The 19,796-nt window shown below is 40.5% G+C and overlaps 1 protein-coding gene across 3 annotated transcripts; it reads left to right on the top strand.

Moving 5' to 3' along the window:
- Positions 1-1,695: 1,695 nt before the first annotated feature.
- Positions 1,696-19,796, top strand: LOC134800179 (protein ABHD18). Of its 3 annotated transcripts, none has more exons than XM_063772663.1 (10): positions 1,696-1,984; positions 2,119-2,203; positions 2,501-2,683; positions 11,677-11,789; positions 14,337-14,475; positions 15,011-15,100; positions 15,212-15,689; positions 16,172-16,513; positions 18,529-18,664; positions 19,219-19,796. In XM_063772663.1, exons 1-10 carry the CDS (start codon positions 1,893-1,895, stop codon positions 19,283-19,285), a joined length of 1,725 nt encoding a protein of 574 aa, XP_063628733.1. In that variant the 5' UTR covers positions 1,696-1,892; the 3' UTR covers positions 19,286-19,796. The 3 variants fall into 3 exon arrangements, with proteins under 3 accessions (XP_063628733.1, XP_063628734.1, XP_063628735.1); XM_063772664.1 differs by lacking the exon at positions 14,337-14,475 and adding an exon at positions 14,167-14,305; XM_063772665.1 differs by lacking the exon at positions 2,119-2,203 and having other exon boundaries at positions 1,697-1,984.

Here is a 19,796-nt window from a genome sequence, read left to right as displayed (position 1 = left end):
GCTAGATTAGCTAGACAGTTGAAATTTTCACAGATGATGTATTTCTGTTGCCGCTATAACAAAAAATAGTATAAATAAAACAAAATAAAATAAATATTTAAGTGGGGCCCCCTACAACAAACGTGATTCTTTTCCCGTTTTTTGCGTAATGATACGGAACCCTTCGTGCGCGAGTCCAACTCACACTAGGCCGGTTTTTTTTTTCACGACTATGACATCAATTAACAAGTTTTACAACTTCCATTTAATCTACCAACTTTCAAAAGTCAAAGTGATACATAGTCATTAGCTATAGAAGTGACAGGGTTTCCTTTATTGGGCATTGGCCATTAGGATGTCGAGCACTGGGACGTTTACCTTACTACTTTTATGGAAAAAAATAATACTTTCATAATCAACCAGTTGTAATTATAAATTAATAAATGTATGGCTCCTATACACGATGGGCCATCATACTGGCCCACTAAAGGCGTGTCCAGACGGGGACAATTTTTCGCCAATCTGATTAAATTGTCCGATTAAATCAGGCCGTGCAAACGCCAATTTTGGCTCGCAGAATTCAACCGGCTCAACCGCCGATTATGACCGATATTACCGATAAACGCGAACGCAAGAACACCAATTTGTGATGCTAGTATTCGCGTTTGGGGGCATTTTTTTTAAATTTAGACCGCTCAAATTGGCGTTTGCGTCCGCACCACCTGATTTGACCGGACAATTTAATAAGATTGACGAAAAATTGTTCTCGTCTGGACAGGCCTTTAGGTATCTGTTCAGCTGTATAAGTACGAAGAAGACAGACAGACAGACAAAGTACTTTCGCATTTATAATATTAGTAGGGAGTCCAATCAAGCTCACACCTTCATTGCAAACATATAAAATATCATAGATTGCAAATGCATTTGGCTGAATAGTCTTCAACGACACAATGAGATACTAACCTAAGGGCCTGTAAAAACGGCCATTATTATCAAACTCTGCCAGCAATACAAGTTTCTAATAATATTTGTATTCTGATACATTTTAGGGCATGAAAAACAATGGCCACCTACACGACGTGCTAAATCTTGTGCTAAAACACAACATAATCTTAGCTATGCGGAAGTAGTCACTGACACCACCAAGGTGATTGCGAATTTGTCACTTCGACAGCTGCGTCAGCAACCTATGTGCTACCGTAACATTATTATTCTATTTTATTTGTTTAAATTGGCACAACCAGAAAATAAATTGTATTGCAGTCTATGAGATTCTCCAAAAGTAAATAGCTCTATTTACTCTAATACAGGATAGGATATATATATAAAATCTCAAAATTAATACAAAAACATGAAGTAAAGAGTCTGCGGAAAGAGAAGAGTCGTGAAATGTATGGGATCCAATTCATTCTACGACTCTCCTGTCTCTTCTTTCCGCAGTTTCCGCACAGACGCGCCTAGCGCCTACGAACAAAAACCGCCATAACTTTTGCTTCCGTTTCCTGTTGCCATTATAAAAAATTTGGTTCCAGACCAATCCCCAGACTTTTTTTTCAATTTTCCAAAACACATTTAATTACTATAAATATAAAATATAATTACATTCTGTTTTGAATACTAACGAATATTCTTTCTTTGTTTTACAATTTTTTTGTTTCGTAATTTTGACATCTTAGAACGCAAATGAAAAACGAAATATCAAACAATGCATGAAACGAAACGTATTAATGTGACAGAACAGCTGAGCCCGCTGAAAAAAATATTTATTGTGTTGACACCACATTCCTGCATACCTCTCCCCATCTAAAAATGTGTTTAATGTGTTGACACCGACCATGCACGGGACAGCAACCACAAATATCATCAAGTAATCGTGTAATAATCTCAAGATCCAATCTACTTATATCACAAAAATGTCAGCGAGTAGATTGGATGCAGTCTATCGCAGTATACTTATTACAAAATTTTTCACTAAAGGATGGGGAAAGCCTGAAAATTTACGTCGGTATGTGCAATAACTCCTTAGCTGGCTTGTACATAAAATTATATATTGGTTGTAGAGTTATGTTTACTCGCATTCCTAACCTTATCAATCGTGTTTACCTAATTTATATAATCGAATGTTTTGCCCCTCCAAAGGTTATTCGAGTTTAGAAAAGTAGTATCGAACCGAGATGAATGCTTCAAGCTCGTTGAGAGAGACTATGCAGTTACAATCACCAAGGTATTTTTTATTGTTATATTTTTTACAATAATTTTGTAATATTTATTTACATAACCTCACTGTTCCGTAAATATTTTTCCATGGTTAAATCAGATCGGTGTTATCAGTGTTGCCACCGTTCTAACTCTGGAGCATATTAAATGCATGCATGCTACTATTTTCAAATTTGATAAAACATGTAAATGCAAAAATTTTATAAACATATCTAATAATTCTCAAACACAGATTTTTTGTAATCTGCAACTAACATAATATCAATTACTTCATGAGAGACTTACATGATGAAATTTCTTGCAGAAACAAAAACTATCAGACTGCACACTACTGGAAGGGTACTTTATATCACCACTGCACCGCTATCTGCCCGGGATAGTGCCAGAAGTGGCTCAGAAGGCCCACTTCCAGGTGCTCCTGCCTATCCACTGGCCAGAGAAGGGAGTTAAACCCATGTGCTTGCATCTGGCTGGTACCGGTGACCATGTAAGTTTATTATTTTATTTATATGAGCCTAAAGTGTCCCACTGCTGGGCCTTCCTCCTCCTCTTCCACGTATCCTGGTCGTGATCCATCACCCACCAGTTAGTAGTAGTAACTAGCGACCGCCCTGGCTTCACACGTGGTAACAACTTATACACCTAAACCTTAAGAATCACTCTATTTATAGGTGAAAACCGCATGTAAATCTGTTTCGTAGTTTTTGAGTTTATCGCGAACATACAAACACACAAACAGACAGACGCGGTGGGGGACTTTGTTTTTTAAGGTGTAGTGATTATTACTTTAGGGTAATTAAAGGTATAAAGGTAAAGGTACATCAAGGGGACCCACTATCGCCGAAGCTCTTCACAGCCGTTCTAGAAGAAGTCTTTCGCCAATTAGACTGGGAGAAATGTGGACTATCTATTAACGGTGAAAACCTTTCACATTTGAGATTTGCGGATGACCTGATAATACTCTCATCATCAAGTGAGGAATTGCAAACAATGCTGAATGACCTAGTTAGAGAAAGTGGGAAGGTGGGATTGGTTATGAACACACTAAAGACCAAGGCTATAATGACTAACGACAAGCAAAAACCTATTCTCATCAATAATAACTCAATTGAATATGTCAATGAGTACATCTATTTAGGCCAGATAATCTCTCCGGTAGATCTAACCTCAAAAGAAATAGATAAACGTATTGGAAATGCTTGGAAGACATATTGGAGCCTAAAGGAAATAACGAAAAATAAAGATATCAATGTAACTATCAAGCGGAAACTCTTTGATACCAGCTTACTTCCTATACTTACTTACGGCTGCCAAACCTGGGCTCTCACTAAAACACACATTAGAAAGCTAGAAACTTGCCAAAACTCCATGGAAAGAAGTATGCTGGGGAAAACACTATCGGATAAAATAAGAATAGAATCCATAAAGAAGCTCACCAAAACAAAAGATGGGTGGACGACATCAAAGCCACAGCAGGAAGCACATGGACGAGAGTTGCCAAGGATAGAGAGGAATGGAGAAGGTTGGAGGAGGCCTTTTGCCAATAAGTGGCACACAGACAGGGAAAAAAAATACGCAAAAACTGTAGAAAAAAATGAAATTACTGTCTGAAATAAAGGATTATTACATTATGTTGTTGTTGTCCTATGGCACCCCAGAGGTGCAAAGGGCCTTCACAAGCTCGCGCCACTCCTTCCTATCTTCAGCGACCCTTCTGTCCTCGCCCCAGCTCAACCCGACCGCTCGTAGTTCATTTGTGACGGACCGCTGCCAAGAGTGTACAGGGCGCCCGAGGCCACGGCTTCCGTCCGGCGGTTTCCAACCGAAAGCGATGGTTGCGTTATTTGTTTCCCCTCTTCGAATAGTATGTCCTATCCATCTCCATTTCCGTGTCGCGATTTCTTGGCCAATGGGTGTTTGTCGGCATATACGCCATAGGTCTTCGTTACGAATAGTTTTTGGCCAGAAAACGCGAAGGATCGACCTGAGGGACTTGTTGACGAAGACTTGAAGTTTATTCGTTAGGCCTTTAGTCACTCCACGTTTCGCAGCCAAAAAGCAACACAGATTTCTCAATTGATTCGAAGAGGGAAAGTTTAACACGTCGCGTGAGCACTTTCGACTCCCAAACAGCCTTTAACTGAGCGAACGCAGCTTTCGCCTTCTTTATCCTGTTGTCGATGTCTTCATCCGCTCCACCTTTGCAGGATAATACGCTCCCTAGGTACACAAACTTGGACACCGAGTCTAGGCTCTCGCCCCCCAGTGATAGCGGATCCGTTGTCCTTGATTTAACTCGCATGCTGACTGTCTTGCGTCTGTTGATTCGCAGGCCCATTCTATCAGCCTCTTCTTTAAGTCTTTCAAGTTTGGCTTCTAGATAGGCAAGAGTAGGCGAAATCAACACGATGTCATCCGCGTAGTCTAAATCCTCCAAAACGTTCGTGTCCCATGGTATATCTCGGTGTCGATATATATACCACAACACGCTCCACTTCACAGTGTCGAAGGCCTTTTCGAAGTCGACGAAAGCCAAGCATAGTTCGGATTGCCATTCGACACACTGTTCTATAAGGATACGTAGGGTGTTGGTGTGGTCAGCGCAGGAGCGACCCGAGCGAAAACCCGCCTGTTCCTCGCGCAGAGTGTCAGCTACTTTTGGTGCGATGCGATTAAGCAGGACTTTTGCCAAGACTTTGGCAGCAGCTGGAAGTAGAGTGATGCCGCGCCAGTTATCGCACCGCGATAGATCACCCTTCTTTGGGACTTTAACCAAGAGTCCTTGTTTCCACTCGGCGGGTACTTGTCCAGCTTCCCATTATTATATTATACATTATTACAATTAAAGGTATAAGCCGAAATACATATTAAGGAAAAATTACCAAGGCCTCCAGTGTTAAGAGCTGGAATCAAACCAGCATCCAGCTAGTCACGGTGGGATGGGTTGACATTTACAAGTGTATGACAATATCCTGAGGGCTTGGACAACCCCCACAAAAATAAATAAATAGTAGTGTGTCTACTTGAAATAACACAAATTATTTTTTTTTTCATACAAAGTCATTTAACTGGTTATTAGAGTAATTAAAGGTAAATTTATTTTTAACTATATTCAGCAGGCGTATTATGGATCGCTTTATCCACGTGACAAAATAACTCTCACTTTTTATCTCCGCGGGATGGAAAGTGACGGACACCGTTTTATCACGCTTTCACGTAGAAAAAAACTACCATCATATCCGTACAGTTTGTTAGTTATTTTAACGTTGGTGCATATTCTGGATTAGAATTATACCAAGGGTGTGAAGTCTGTAAAGTTTTTTCATCACACTTGCTCATTAAGATTAATACGCCATTCAGAGATGCTAACTACGTTCTAAGTTTTTTTTCTCATTATTTAATAGCTGTGTAAGTACCCCTCACACTTCTATTTAACCCCTACTCCTCTCTCTCTCTCTCTCTTCCTACCTATCTATCCCACATGGTGGTAGGGTCAGCTTTCCTGCTTATCCTTCTCTACTTCGCCCTGTCCACGGTATCGTCCTCGAATAGGGCGAAGAGATTCCTCTTAACGCCTATTCCTCTCGAGATTCTTATATATATATTGAACGATAACACCCTAAGGCCCACTTGCACCATTCCACTAACGCGGGGTTAACCAGTTAAACCTGGAGTTACCATGGTTACCAGTACAATTTGACACTAGGTTAACAGTTTAACGGGTTAACCCCGGGTTAGTGGGATGGTGCAAGTGGCCCTAAGCCTGCTAAGTCCCAATTGTATTCTCAGCTGCAATGTTTGTCTGTCTGTTAACAAATAAATAAATGAAATGACCGCGATTTGGCACTAGCATCCGACATGTGTACTTGAGGCTTTACTTCTGTAAGGACCTAAGTTCAAAGGATAGAACTAACATATGTGCCAAAAGCGTACGCTTACGCTTTTTTACTAGCAAGTGCCAATTCGTGCGTATCTAATGCATTTCTGCTTGTTTACACTTCACTTTCGGCCGAAATAGTGTGTCGATAACCCCCTATATAGAATACAGACAACAACACTCCTAACTGTACATCGGTGTACCTTATTACAAAAGGCATAAGGTCCACCGATGTTCAGTTAACAGTGTGGGCGATGGTATTATGGAGTGGAGTGCCAAGTTCACACATTTTGAGTAAGGCAGGCGTGGCTCACTCCGCGATTTCGTCGTTTTGCTACAGGTAGCTAAATTCTAAAAGTACATCCGCTCCGCCCCAAAAGCCGCGCGTGGCGCTGTCGCCACCTAGCGGCCATATCTGTGCTGATCGTAACAGACGCGTTTTGTTAGAGAGTGAGTCTTCTGTACCTAGTACTATTATTTATTCTGTGAGTAAGGCCTCTTAATCTGAGGGCTCGGTAGTGCCCCCGCCAAGACGAGCCAAGCGAAGCGCAAGCGTTTTTAGGGTTCCGTACCCAAAGGGTGAAACCGGCCATGTGCGAGTCGGACTCGCACACGAAGGGTTCCGTACCATTATATCTATAAAAACGGTCACCCATCCAAGTACTGACCCCGCCCGACGTTGCTTAACTTCGGTCAAAAATCACGTTTGTTGTACGGGAGCCCCACTTAAATCTTCATTTTATTCTGTTTTTAGTATTTGTTGTTATAGCGGCAACGGAAATACATCATCTGTGAAAATTTCAGCTGTCTTCATGCTCCTCAGCTATCACAGATCACGAGATACAGCCTGGTGACAGACGGACGGACGGACGGACGGACAGCGGAGTCTTAGTAATAGAGTTCCTTATTTACCCTTTGGGTACGGAACCCTAAAAAAACAGGACCCTATTACTAAGACACCACTGTCCGTCTGTCTGTCACCAAGCGGCATCTCATGAGCCAATAGCTGTCTAGACAGTTGAAATGTTCACAGATGTATTTCCGCTATAACAACAAATACTAAAAACAGAATAAAATAAAGATTTAAGAGCGCTATTACATTTCGGCGTTGAGCGAGTTTAGGTATTTTACGCGCTGCGGCAGGCCGTGCGAGCTCAGTATGCCGATCCCTTCTACCACACTCGCACTACAATGATGGATTAAACATTCTTGATCCTTCGCGAAGCATATTGAAATCAACCATAACAACACTAACTGTACTTAACTTTTAAAGTTCTAAAACTGTTATTTGGTAAGTACGAAAATACTAAATGCAGTGCAAATGTACATAGGGGCTGTTCATAAATTACGTTATCTATTTTTGACGATTTTTGACCTTCCCCACCCCTCAAATCATCCAAAAATCAAGCTTCGGATGAATCTGTTTCCTCCTACGTCATGTTACCATCATCCGATGTCCAGACCCCCCCCCCCCCCCCCCCCACTCCTCCCATTTGAAACGACGTAATTTATGAATAGCCCCATACTCGTACTTATGAAGGTATATTACTCGAAAGAAATTATAGGTACCTACTCGCTTATTTACATGTTTCGTCATTGCATTTGGTACCTATAGGTTGTAAAGTTTGTATCAACGAGGGTTTAAAAACGAACTGGTACTGAGGATCTGATGATGATTAAGGTGGTCACGGATACCAATCAACCATGTAGTAACATGATTAGGCTCGTTTGATTCGTCTCAACAAGATCTTTGACACTGAAGATACACAGGGTCTGATGATGGAGCTGGAAGGTGGCCACGGGTACCAGTCTATCATGTAACTAAACAACTTCGTGTTTGGGCTCGTTTGATTCGTCTCAACAAGATCTTTGACACTAGGTGATACTCAAGAGTCTGATGATGGAGCTGGAAGGTGGTCACCGGTACCAATCAACCATGCAACTAAACCACTTCGTGTTTAGGCTCGTTTTATTCATTTCAACAAGATCTTTGACACAAGATAGTACTCAGGGTCTGATGTTGGAGCCGGAAGGTGGTCACCGGTACCAATCAACCATGCAACTAAACCACTTCGTGTTTAGGCACGTTTTATTCATCTCTACAAGATCTTTGACACAAGGTAGTACTCAGGGTCTGATGATGGAGCGCGAAGGTGGCGACGGGTACCTGTCTATCATCATCAGCTCCATCATCAGACCCTGAGTAGTATCTTGTGTCAAACATCTTATTGCGACGAATCAAACGAGCCCAAACACGAAGTAGTTCAGTTACATGGTAGACTGGTACCCGTGGCCACAGTTCAGCTCCATCATCAGACCCTGAGTACTAACTTGTGTCAAAGATCTTGTTGCGACGAATCGAACGAAGCCAAACACGAAGTGGTTTAGTTGCATGGTTGATTGGTACCGGTGACCACCTTCCGGATCCATCATCAGACCCTCAGTACTACCTTGTGTCAAACATCTTGTTGCGACAAATCAAACGAGCCCAAACACGAAGTGGTTCAGTTACATGGTAGACTGGTACCCGTGGCCACAGTCCAGCTCCATCATCAGACCCTGAGTACTAACTTGTGTCAAAGATCTTGTTGCGACGAATCGAACGAAGCCAAACACGAAGTGGTTTAGTTGCATGGTTGATTGGTACCGGTCACCACCTTCCGGATCCATCATCAGACCCTCAGTACTACCTTGTGTCAAAGATCTTGTTGCGACAAATCAAACGAGCCCAAACACGAAGTGGTTCAGTTACATGGTAGACTGGTACCCGTGGCCACCTTCCAGCTCCATCATCAGATCCTGAGTACTATCTTGTGTCCAAGGTCTTGTTGAGACGAATCAAACGAGCCTAAACACGAAGTGGTTTAGTTGCATGGTTGATTGGTACCGGTGACCACCTGCCGGCTCCATCATCAGACCCTGAGTACTATCTTGTGTCAAAGATCTTGTTGAGACGAATCAAACGAGCCTAAACACGAAGTGGTTTAGTTGCATGGTTGATTGGTACCGGTGACCACCTTCCGGCTCCATCATCAGACCCTGAGTATTATCTTGTGCCAAAGATCTTGTTGAGACGAATCAAACGAGCCCAAACACGAAGTGGTTTAGTTGCATGGTTGATTGGTACCGGTGACCACCTTCCGGCTCCATCATCAGACCCTGAGTACTATCTTAAGTCAAAGATCTTGTTGAGACGAATAAAACGAGCCTAAACACGAAGTGGTTTAGTTGCATTGTTGATTGGTACTGGTGACCACCTTCCGGCTCCATCATCAGACCCTGAGTACTATCTTAAGTCAAAGATCTTGTTGAGCCGAATCAAACGAGCCCAAACACGAAGTGGTTTAGTTGCATGGTTGATTGGTACCGGTGACCACCTTCCGGCTCCATCATCACACCCTGAGTACTATCTTGTGTCAAAGATCTTGTTGAGATGAATAAAACGAGCCTAAACACGAAGCGGTTTAGTTGCATGGTTGATTGGTACCGGTGACCACCTTCCGGCTCCATCATCAGACCCTGAGTACTATCTTGAGTCAAATAAATACATATAGAATGTCAGGTCGTTTCAAATATTTTTAATCCTGTCCGGTAGTTTATTAAACTGTACCATTATAAATTATAATACTATAAAAACAGTGCTAGGATCAAAGTCTCTCGTTGCGGTTTACACGCACACAGTATAGCGTTTTACACGGCGCCCGCCGCACACAATGATAAAAAACCTCGTCGTCGCCGTTGAAAATGTGCGGAGCCGACCGACACACGTCCTGCCTCTACAAGCTCTGCCGCGGCACTGAGCTGGCGCAGCGCGCGTCATCGGTAATATAGAGTAGTTTTCAAAAAATTGCCAAAAAATTATAGTAGAATTTCATAAACACTAATGTATACCAACAGTATAAGCAAACGTTGCAGATTGCTTGAGTATGAAAATGACTTCGATATTAAGTAGATTTTCGTAGGAATTGACACTTGTTTCGGAGAGAAAATCGAGTTCGTTTTACTTTGATTTTCTCTTTCTCAAAGGTATGTAGGAAAAATATAGTTTGATATGCCTAAAGTACAGGGTATTAGTAATACAAAATAGCCAGGTTTAGCAGAGTAAAATACTCAACATTTCCAAATAAGAGCTCGCCATTCAGTGCTTCACGGGGTTTTTCGGAAACGACCATCAGAAAAAAAATCATTACTAATTTAATAAGTCCTTTTTCTAATATTTACAACGATATTTATAAAGATAAGAAGACGCTTTTACTGGAGCAAGTACTCATTGTTTCTAATAATGAGCGCAAAGTCCTGAATTTCGTCGACTAGTATCATCAATTTTGCATTATTTCGACTTTTCTTGTAAGAGCGCTCTTAAGTGGGGCTCCCATACAACGTGGTTTTTTTGAAGTTTTTTGCGTAATGGTACGGAACCCTTCGTGCGCGAGTCCGACTCGCACTTGGCCGGTTTTTTGAACCCTTATAGGTAACTTGGGTTTGGATTATACCAGATAAACAAAATTCTCGACATATGATGTCAATTATACTTATTAAACATAAAAAGTTCAATTGCATATCTCTTATAGTTTAGATTTTATTGATATCTAAAAAACCCCGATGTCGTCACTGAGTAAGTGATGAATTGATGATTATAATAATTCTTATGGTACTTACTTTCTGGAGTTCCAGAAAGCTGAAATTTGGCATGTAAGCTAATATTAGTACACAAACAATAACAAAAATCCTAAAACATTGAACTTTTACCCCCAACCCCTTAATGTAGATTATGAGATTTTTTATTGGCGCGCAATTTTCTCGCGAGGTTGCTGGTTCTGTGTGGACCCCCCTAATGTAATGAATGAATAACATCTAAACCTTGAGGACGACGTATGTGGCGTGATTGCTCTTATCGATTTATTAATATGGTATTTATAGTGGCAATACTCGCAATGCGTCATTTGTAGATCAATGTCTCCTACATATAATGTCTGCAGTAAGTCTAGGTCAAACTGTCAATTCTAATTTAAGTTCGAGTATAGGTATAGGTATTTAAAATCAAAAACACCTAAACGAATAAAGTTAAAATAGAGGAAATCTGCCTTATTCGTACCCCTAATAAAGCATTTATTAGGACGTAATGAAAACACAATCAAGTGATAATTGATATCAAAATAAAATATACGGGTTTCCGTTTCGCTCCGAACTTCTATTTAGAACGCGAACGTTTTAAGAACTTTATTTTTAAACTAAATTAATCGGTTTACTAGACAAGCGAGTCATAACGGGTTGAAGATTTTACCGGATATTTTGTGGATAACAATAATTTCACTAAATATTCCACCAACATCTTGAGAGACTCGCTAGGTGGTTGGATCAAGGGCCAAATGCAGAAGGCGGTGATCTCGGATAGTCCGCCGGTTCCTCTCTGCAGCCCTGACCACCGGCAGCTTGGGCCTTGCCCCGCTGCCGGCGGCACCCTTGGTTAGGTTTTTATAACGTGTTTATATGTATTTTTTATTGTTATGTAAGTGTTTTTATATTTTACTTTTATATTCATATTATAAAACTATAACCTAAGACCTAAAGGAAAATTTCACTAAACTCGGTCTTGGTTGCAGTTCTTCTGGCGGCGCCGGAATCTGATGGTGAAGCCGCTCATCAAAGAAGCTGGCATTGGCGGCATCATCCTCGAGAACCCCTTCTACGGCCTCCGGAAACCGACGGACCAGGTGTAAGGAACACCCACACTTATTATAAAATATTGAATAAAAGTTATCCGTTTGTTTCGCTAAATGTCAAAATGGCGTAAGTCAGGTGACACCAACCTTTTTTGCGTCCGACCTCTGTGTGTAGGTAACATGTACAGTCGTCATCAGATATATCGGAGCAGCCAAGGTGCTCACAAATATCTGAGCACGCCTCGCCTCTATTGTAAAGGCGTTAGAGAGCTTGTTCAGATATTGTGAACACCTTGGCCTCTCCGATATATCTGATGGCGACTGTGCATGAGTTGTTAAGAGGTAAAACGCGTCCGGTACAACACACTTAGAGCGGTTTCGCACTACGTCCGATCCGAACCCGTGAAAATATGGTCCGTAATAGCCGTAGAACTATTTCTATGGTAAGTTACGCACCGCACACGTTGAATGACGGAAAGAAATCGGATGACGGAGATCGGATCTAGTGCGTAACTTACCATAGAAATAGTTCTACGGCTATTACGGACCATATTTTCACGGGTTCGGATCGGATTCGGATCGGACGTAGTGCGAAACCGCTCTTAAAACACTTTCCCCCTTATTCATAAACGCGCTACAAACCTTGAACAGCTAATAATCGTTTATCGTTTGTCTTATCTGTCATTTTGACTTATGTATTTGTAAGAAAGGGATAAAACATAATTTAACTAAATCAGGTCCGTAAAGTTTTATGGGGTTTTGGCTCGGGAGACGATTGATCAAGTCAGTGTGGGAATCGCCACAAGGTGGCGTTCGCGAATATACCCACATTGATAGAACATTCCGTGCCCATAAAAGGCGTCTAAAAATCATAACCGCTATGACATTGCGCGGCATAAACTAATCTGCATTCAAATTTGATCTTTATTTGCAACAGATGTAATCGGTTTTAGCTTGTCTTGTAAAGTCCACCTACGTGTGAAGTCGTGGTTTTGATATGATTTAATGTGGGCTGGTCAAGTCAACACCTGTGTCTTTAATTAGAGACAAACGTAAGGGCGTGTTGTTATTTACTTTCAAACGTGGCACGGTGCCATGATGACATTATTGTAATATCTATTAATGTAGGTAACATTATGTAATATGCAGTTTTCTTATAGATTGTTTACATTATGAATTAAAAAACCGGCCAGCGAGTCGTACTCGCGCACGAAGGGTTCCGTACCATTACGCAAAAAACGGCAAAACAATCACGTTTGTTGTATGGGAGTAGGGTTACCAGATGACAGGAATTTTCCTGACATGTCAGGAATTTTGGCCTTTTGTCAGGAATGGGGACGGAACACGAAAATGTCAGGATTTTTTTTGAATTGATAGACTTTTTTTTATAAAGTACCTTTTTGTTTACTTAAATTAGTACAAATAATAAATTTAATAAAACTTAAGTTAAAGTTAAAAATGTTGTTGCACTATAATGAAAAACCCTGGTTTTAACCCCGGTTTTAGATTGGCCATAAGGCCAATCTTTGATAACGAAAGTACGGCCCACGTGTCCCAATAATACCAGTCTTATACCGTTAACTAACTGGCGTTATCTACACCTCTATTACTCAGATTGAGTGATAGGGAGCAGCAGAGGCAAACGGACGAAACCGACCGCGGTAGGCCCATTTCGTCCATAGGTCTGAACCTATATGGTCGAAACCCCTATCTTGCAAGCCTTTGTAAGGAGATTTCTATACTGAGTGATTACCGTATACGGCAACGATGTGATATCCGCCGAAGTGTAGTTAAAGGAACGAATGTGTAGTTCATTGACTGTAAAAGGCCTGCATGTATTAGGTGATACACGTCGATAGATATTTATGATTCATTCTGAACGCTTACGTCACTGATATTTTAGTCAGGCCTTACAAGTTAATCTCATCGGTTACCTAATTCACGAGTGTTGAAAATGTTGAAACTAATAGGTATCTTATCAATTTAAGCAAACGTGGGTGTTATCATTTAGGATAGACCTGAATTATAATTATAAATGTCAAATCTTTAAATTCAATAGGACATCAGTAGGACAACAATATTTATATACTGATTTATACAGAAATTAATTGGTGTATTAAATAACACAATTCCCCTAATGAAGGCGCCATATATAAGGCGGTCGACCCAGTTTTAAGGTATAACTAGAGACTAGAGACCCGCCACGGCTTCGCACGGGTTACAGTTACACAAAACCTTAAAAGTACAGCTAAACCTTCCTCGAGAATCACTCTATTGATAGGTGAAAACCGCATGAAAATCCATTAAGTAGTTTTTGAATTTTATCAGGAACATACATATACACAAACTGACAGACGCGGCGGGGGACTTTGTTTTATAAAGTGTAGTGATAGTTATGTTATGCTAGACTTATTAGTCTTTATATTACAGGCGGTCATCTCTCCACAACGTGTCAGACATCTTCGTGATGGGTGGTTGCCTGATTCTGGAATCACTAGTTCTGTTCCACTGGTGTGAGCGGAATGGACTCGGTCCTCTCGGCGTCACCGGACTGTCCATGGGCGGTCATGTAAGTACCAACATATTTGAATATATTTCAGGCGGTCATCTCTCCACAATGTGTCAGACATCTTCGTGATGGGTGGTTGCCTCATTCTGGAATCACTAGTTCTGTTCCACTGGTGTGAGCGGAACGGACTCGGTTCTCTCGGCGTCACCGGACTGTCCATGGGCGGTCATGTAAGTACCCATGAAAAGTAAGGATGCTAAACAAACTCGAAATTATTCGTGCTTACCGTCCTTATAGTCTGTATATTTAGGTATTTAAATAAAAGTAAACAAACAATTTGTACATTTTCGGGTAGTTATAACATTTATTGGTTAACCGACCAATTACAAAACCGCCTGGATCAGTCACTGGACGTCCTGATTTTAACCTACATTATTTGATCGTGCAATGTTTTATTCTACCCTCAACTGGCTTAAGGAGCCATGTTGTTTAGCTCACAGTCAGTGAGGTGTGTTAGGATTAATGCGAATATTCAGTTATCTATAAAACGAGGCGTTATTTTCGACTACAAGTCTTCCAACACAATTTTCTTGCCTTCTATATTACCTACATTCAGTCGAATATATTTTAAGCGACAGGTTCTTGGTAAAATTCTTAGCATATTTAAAGCATATCCTATTCTAGCACACTTTTCGTTGTTGCAGCTTGGTTTGACTATGTATTACTGTGGCAGCACTACTATAAATTATATTATTTGGTTTGTAGATGGCGTCGCTAGCAGCTACAAACTGGCCGAAACCCCTGGTGCTGGTGCCGTGCTTGTCCTGGTCAACCGCGTCTGCAGTGTTCCTACAGGTATATTAAAAAAATATGCAAATGCGACTGTCTTTACATTTTAGCTGCAAATGACATTAAGTAAAACCGGTATGGGTACTATTTTGTATCAAGCAAAGTTTGAAATTACAGGGTGTCATGTCACAATCAATAAACTGGGATTTACTAGAAGACCAGTACCTCTCGGACGGCGAATACCGCGAAAAACTCAGCAAAATGGTCACCATCGTCGACGAGGCTTTTCTAGCGGGAAAAAAATTCGCACAGACCTACCACCCCTCCACCCATCCCGTCTCCACCACCGTTGACATGGCTAAAAAACTTGACGTAACTTATAAGGAGACCAATTCAGAAAACCCAGACATCGTAGATATGACAAAGAGTATGGTGGAGTCAAATAAAAATGTGCCAAAGAAAGAAGCGAAACCTTATCCGAGGGAGGCTTTGATTCAAGAGATGCAGAGGCTTCTGGACGAGAAGAAAATCAGTCAGCAGTTGTATGAGAAGTTGTTGTCGAACGACAAGTTTGAGTTGAGGCCGCAGGATATTGACGATATCAACAAGTTGACGGAGGACAAGATTAATGAGATATTGATGAAGTGTAAAATTGGTGAGTCTAACGTCATCATCATGAACTTAAGAGCTGCTCTCTTGTCGGTGTTGCTACAGATACCTATCTATGTATCTCTTTCCTTGGCCTTTTTCTTGACAGGCTGATACGACACATTTCACTTTCTTCTTCACTTGATCAAGTTTAAAACACTATGCAGAGAAACATAGACAAGCATCGCCAGATTTTGATTTTTGCCGTTTCTGTATAAATAAATAAATAAAAAATCTTAGTTTCATATGGTACTCAAATTTCAATTCCAATTTAAATTCAGATTAATCCATTTTCTCTCCTGTTATTATTATATACTCGTAATTGTCTTCTCGATTTTAGTTCAATTAGAATCAATTAAGCAGTCATAGTAAAAAGGATACAGGATATAGTATAATATAATTTACATATTTTTTATATTTGTACTTTGTAGTACCTAAAAAAAAGATTAATAATTTTACTAAACGATGCATTTGTCTTATTGTTTTCAGCCGATTTAAGGTCAATAGGTATTGTTGAAAACAAAACCGAACCAGCCAAAACCGGCCAACAGACCACTGGCGCCCAACCTATTTTAAAACCACCAACACAACTCCAACCAGTCCCAGAGACCAAACTAGTAAAAGCCAAGAGTAAGTCCTGGACAGTCTCGGAGATAACGTCGGATCTGTGGTCCAATCTGCCTTTCATGAAGAGTAAGAGCGAGAAGAAGATAGACTGGAGCAAGGTACATTGGAGGGACAGAGAGGCACTGCAGTTCATGAGAGGGATCATGGATGAGTGCACGCATTTAAGTAACTTCTCTGTGCCGTATGACACTTCGTTGATTATTGGTAAGTTGTAATTTTGTGTCTAAATGTGACGTTCACAATCAAAAGGTACCACTTTGTCGCTTACCATAAGGACGCTCAGGTTATTCGTATAAAGATACAAGTAAATTTCGTCTTTATGGTAAGCGACAAAGTGGTACCTTTTGATTGAGAAAGTCACAAATGTCAAATTAGGGACCTTAAGGTATTGGTTTCCGGTTTATGTCATAATGCTGCTGTATGGGAAGGCAACATTTCTTTAGAGCTATAATGTCAAACTAGGGAACTTACAACAACTCTATGCATCGTATCGCAACCAGAAACAAAGGCCTCACTGGGTATTTAGTATTTTTATTTAAGCTTGCCGTGCCCGCCCACCGCCTCCGTAAGGTTAGTACGTCTTTCGTCGGGAACTGTACACGTTTTTATAACAAAGTCCCCACTGATGTAGTGAATTTACCACTTCACAAATTTAAGTCGCACATTAAGCGCTCCTTGTTAAGTAAGGCGTACTACACTGTAAATGATTTTATAAACGATAGAGATGCCTTTAAGCAGGTAGCTTGATTTCATTAGTATAATAAGTAAATAAATATTGTTTTTTTTTTTTACATTGTGAATTAAATATGCTAGTGTCCAGTAGAATTGACACATGAGACAATGATGTTCTCGCTTGATTAAATTGTTTAATTTAATTTTAGTTTTGGACACTTGGAGACCTTATACATCTCTAAGTATTTATTTATATATTTTATTTTTGATTGTACATACCTATATTTTTAATGTTTCTGACACTTAGAGACCTTTACATCTCTAAGTCAACTTAGGCTAGTAATTATGTGAAGCTATACTGTCTTTTTATGTAACATACGAGCACAAAATGCCGTGTCTTACAGCTACTCGTACATGTTATTACTATTTTAATATTATTATAGGCCGGTAGCTTGAACATGTCATGCTCGCTTAAAAGTCTTTGCTTACGGTGGCGTCGTTGATCGGGTCGCCACTTTCCCGAATGAAGGTTGAGGGAGGCGATGGCTGAGATACGCGTCATACTCGTGAACGGGTGCTGTTTGTGGAGACTGGTCTGTTTAAGCTAACACAAGCTATTATACTTAGTAACTTTATTTTTATTAATTAATTACAGTGAGACGCCTCATTCTGCTCTCGTATGTTTCTTTTCTCTTAATGAATGTATTAATTATACAGGATATTGACTCTTGGAGACCCTATACATCTCTAAGGATAACTTGATAAACTATATAATCTTATAGTTCTGACACCTAGAGACATTTACACCTCTAAATATTATAGTTTTTTTTTGTATTTTGTATCTGTATTTTTTATGTAATTCGACATTAAGAGACCATATACATCTCTTAGTAATTGTAATACGTTAGATTGAATTCTTAGTTTTATTTTATAAAATTGTTGATGTTATTATTTTTGCATGTATGTAAATTCAATGATGACGTGTAAAAGTGCCCTTGTGGCCTATTTGCTGAATAAATGTTGATGTTTGATGATGTTGATGTTTGATGTTTTCAAAATGGAAGGGTACGATGATATATGTCATCTCCATACAATTTATAACCTGAAAATGACAATTGACGCAAAATTGTATTGAATTGATATCTATCATCGTACCCTTCCAGTTTGAAAAATAGTGTAATGGTATGGTATCCCCATTTGCAGCAAACTGCTAATGCTGGGTATCAAAGTGAATTATAGTTCGTTTTTTTTAGCATTAGAAATAAGGTAAACAATCTTGACGTGTCTTTTAATTGAAAAACACATTTTAAAAATAAGTTACGGCAAATATGTAACAATTATGAATCTAATACAATTATTTATATTCCTCTGCTTTCATAAGTAATAGTTATTGATTTTTAAAAAGCGTTTTTGAATTAAACGACATGTCAAGATCGCTTACCTTCTTTCAAGTTCTTTCTAATGCTAAAAAAACGAACTATAGTGCCAATTACACTGGATTTATTTATAAATACTGAGATTAACCCCAATTTTTTTGATTTGTCTAGCTGTGTGTGCGAAACACGACGCGTACGTACCAAGAGACGACGTGGGTACACTAGAGGAGATCTGGCCCGGCGCTGAGGTGCGCTACGTGGACGCCGGTCACGTGTCCGCCTACATCTTGCACCAGTCGCTCTTCAGGTAACATTACACTAGACACGTGGGCACGCTAGAGATCTGGCCCGGCGCTGAGGTGCGCTACGTGGACGCCGGTCACGTGTCCGCCTACATCTTGCACCAGTCGCTCTTCAGGTAACATTACACTAGACACGTGGGCACGCTAGAGATGTGGCCCGGCGCTGAGGTGCGCTACGTGGACGCCGGTCACGTGTCCGCCTACATCTTGCACCAGTCGCTCTTCAGGTAATATTACACTAGACACGTGGGCACGCTAGAGATTTGGCCCGGCGCTGAGGTGCGCTACATGGACGCCGGTCACGTGTCCGCCTACATCTTGCACCAGTCGCTCTTCAGGTAACATTACACTAGACACGTGGGCACGCTAGAGATCTGGCCCGGCGCTGAGGTGCGCTACGTGGACGCCGGCCACGTGTCCGCCTACATCCAAATTTTTGACCGGCTAAATATGCTTTTAAAAAACGTTTAATTTGGCTTGATATGTTTCGATACAAATCAATACGTCGCTAACTCTATAACTAATGAGTTGATTTTCTAACATTTCATTTTGTTTACAGGGCTTGCATAAAAGAAGCATTTGAAAGGTCAAAGAAAAAATGGAAAGACGGCAAACATATTAACTGACGGTAGCTTTCACCTCAAACTAGAACTACATAGTATCTTCAATAGGTAGCAAATATTCTCACTGTAACAACTAACTGGGCATGGTTAGACCTTATGCTTTTATTAATAAGGTTTACCAATGACCAGTTACTTGTGACAACGATGATATATGCCTGATTAAGGCGGTATTCACATTGCGGATCCGCTTCCCGCTCCGGTGTGCAAGCGAGACATCGCTATTTAAATCCATTATGCTGTCTCGCTCATATACTGGAGCGGATTGCGGGTGCGCATCAGTGGTAACCGCGGTACTTTTAGATTAATCGGTAAGCAAAGAAACATATTTTCATATTGAAGCTATAAAAGCCATATATAGGTGTGATACGAATTACGAATACGAAATTATGCAATAGCCTCCTAAGACCCAAGATCCTTCTTATAGTACTTCAACAGTTCGATGAAATTTAAACCATATTCAAATGGAACAGAGTCGCTTTTGCTTTGTTTCGTTGCATTTTCAAACAACGCAAAA

The sequence above is a fragment of the Cydia splendana genome, chromosome 19 (genome assembly GCF_910591565.1).
Source record: "Cydia splendana chromosome 19, ilCydSple1.2, whole genome shotgun sequence".
In the NCBI taxonomy this organism is placed as follows: domain Eukaryota; kingdom Metazoa; phylum Arthropoda; class Insecta; order Lepidoptera; family Tortricidae; genus Cydia; species Cydia splendana.
Note: the sequence above shows the minus strand (reverse complement) of the source record. Positions and strands in the feature narration are given on the sequence as shown.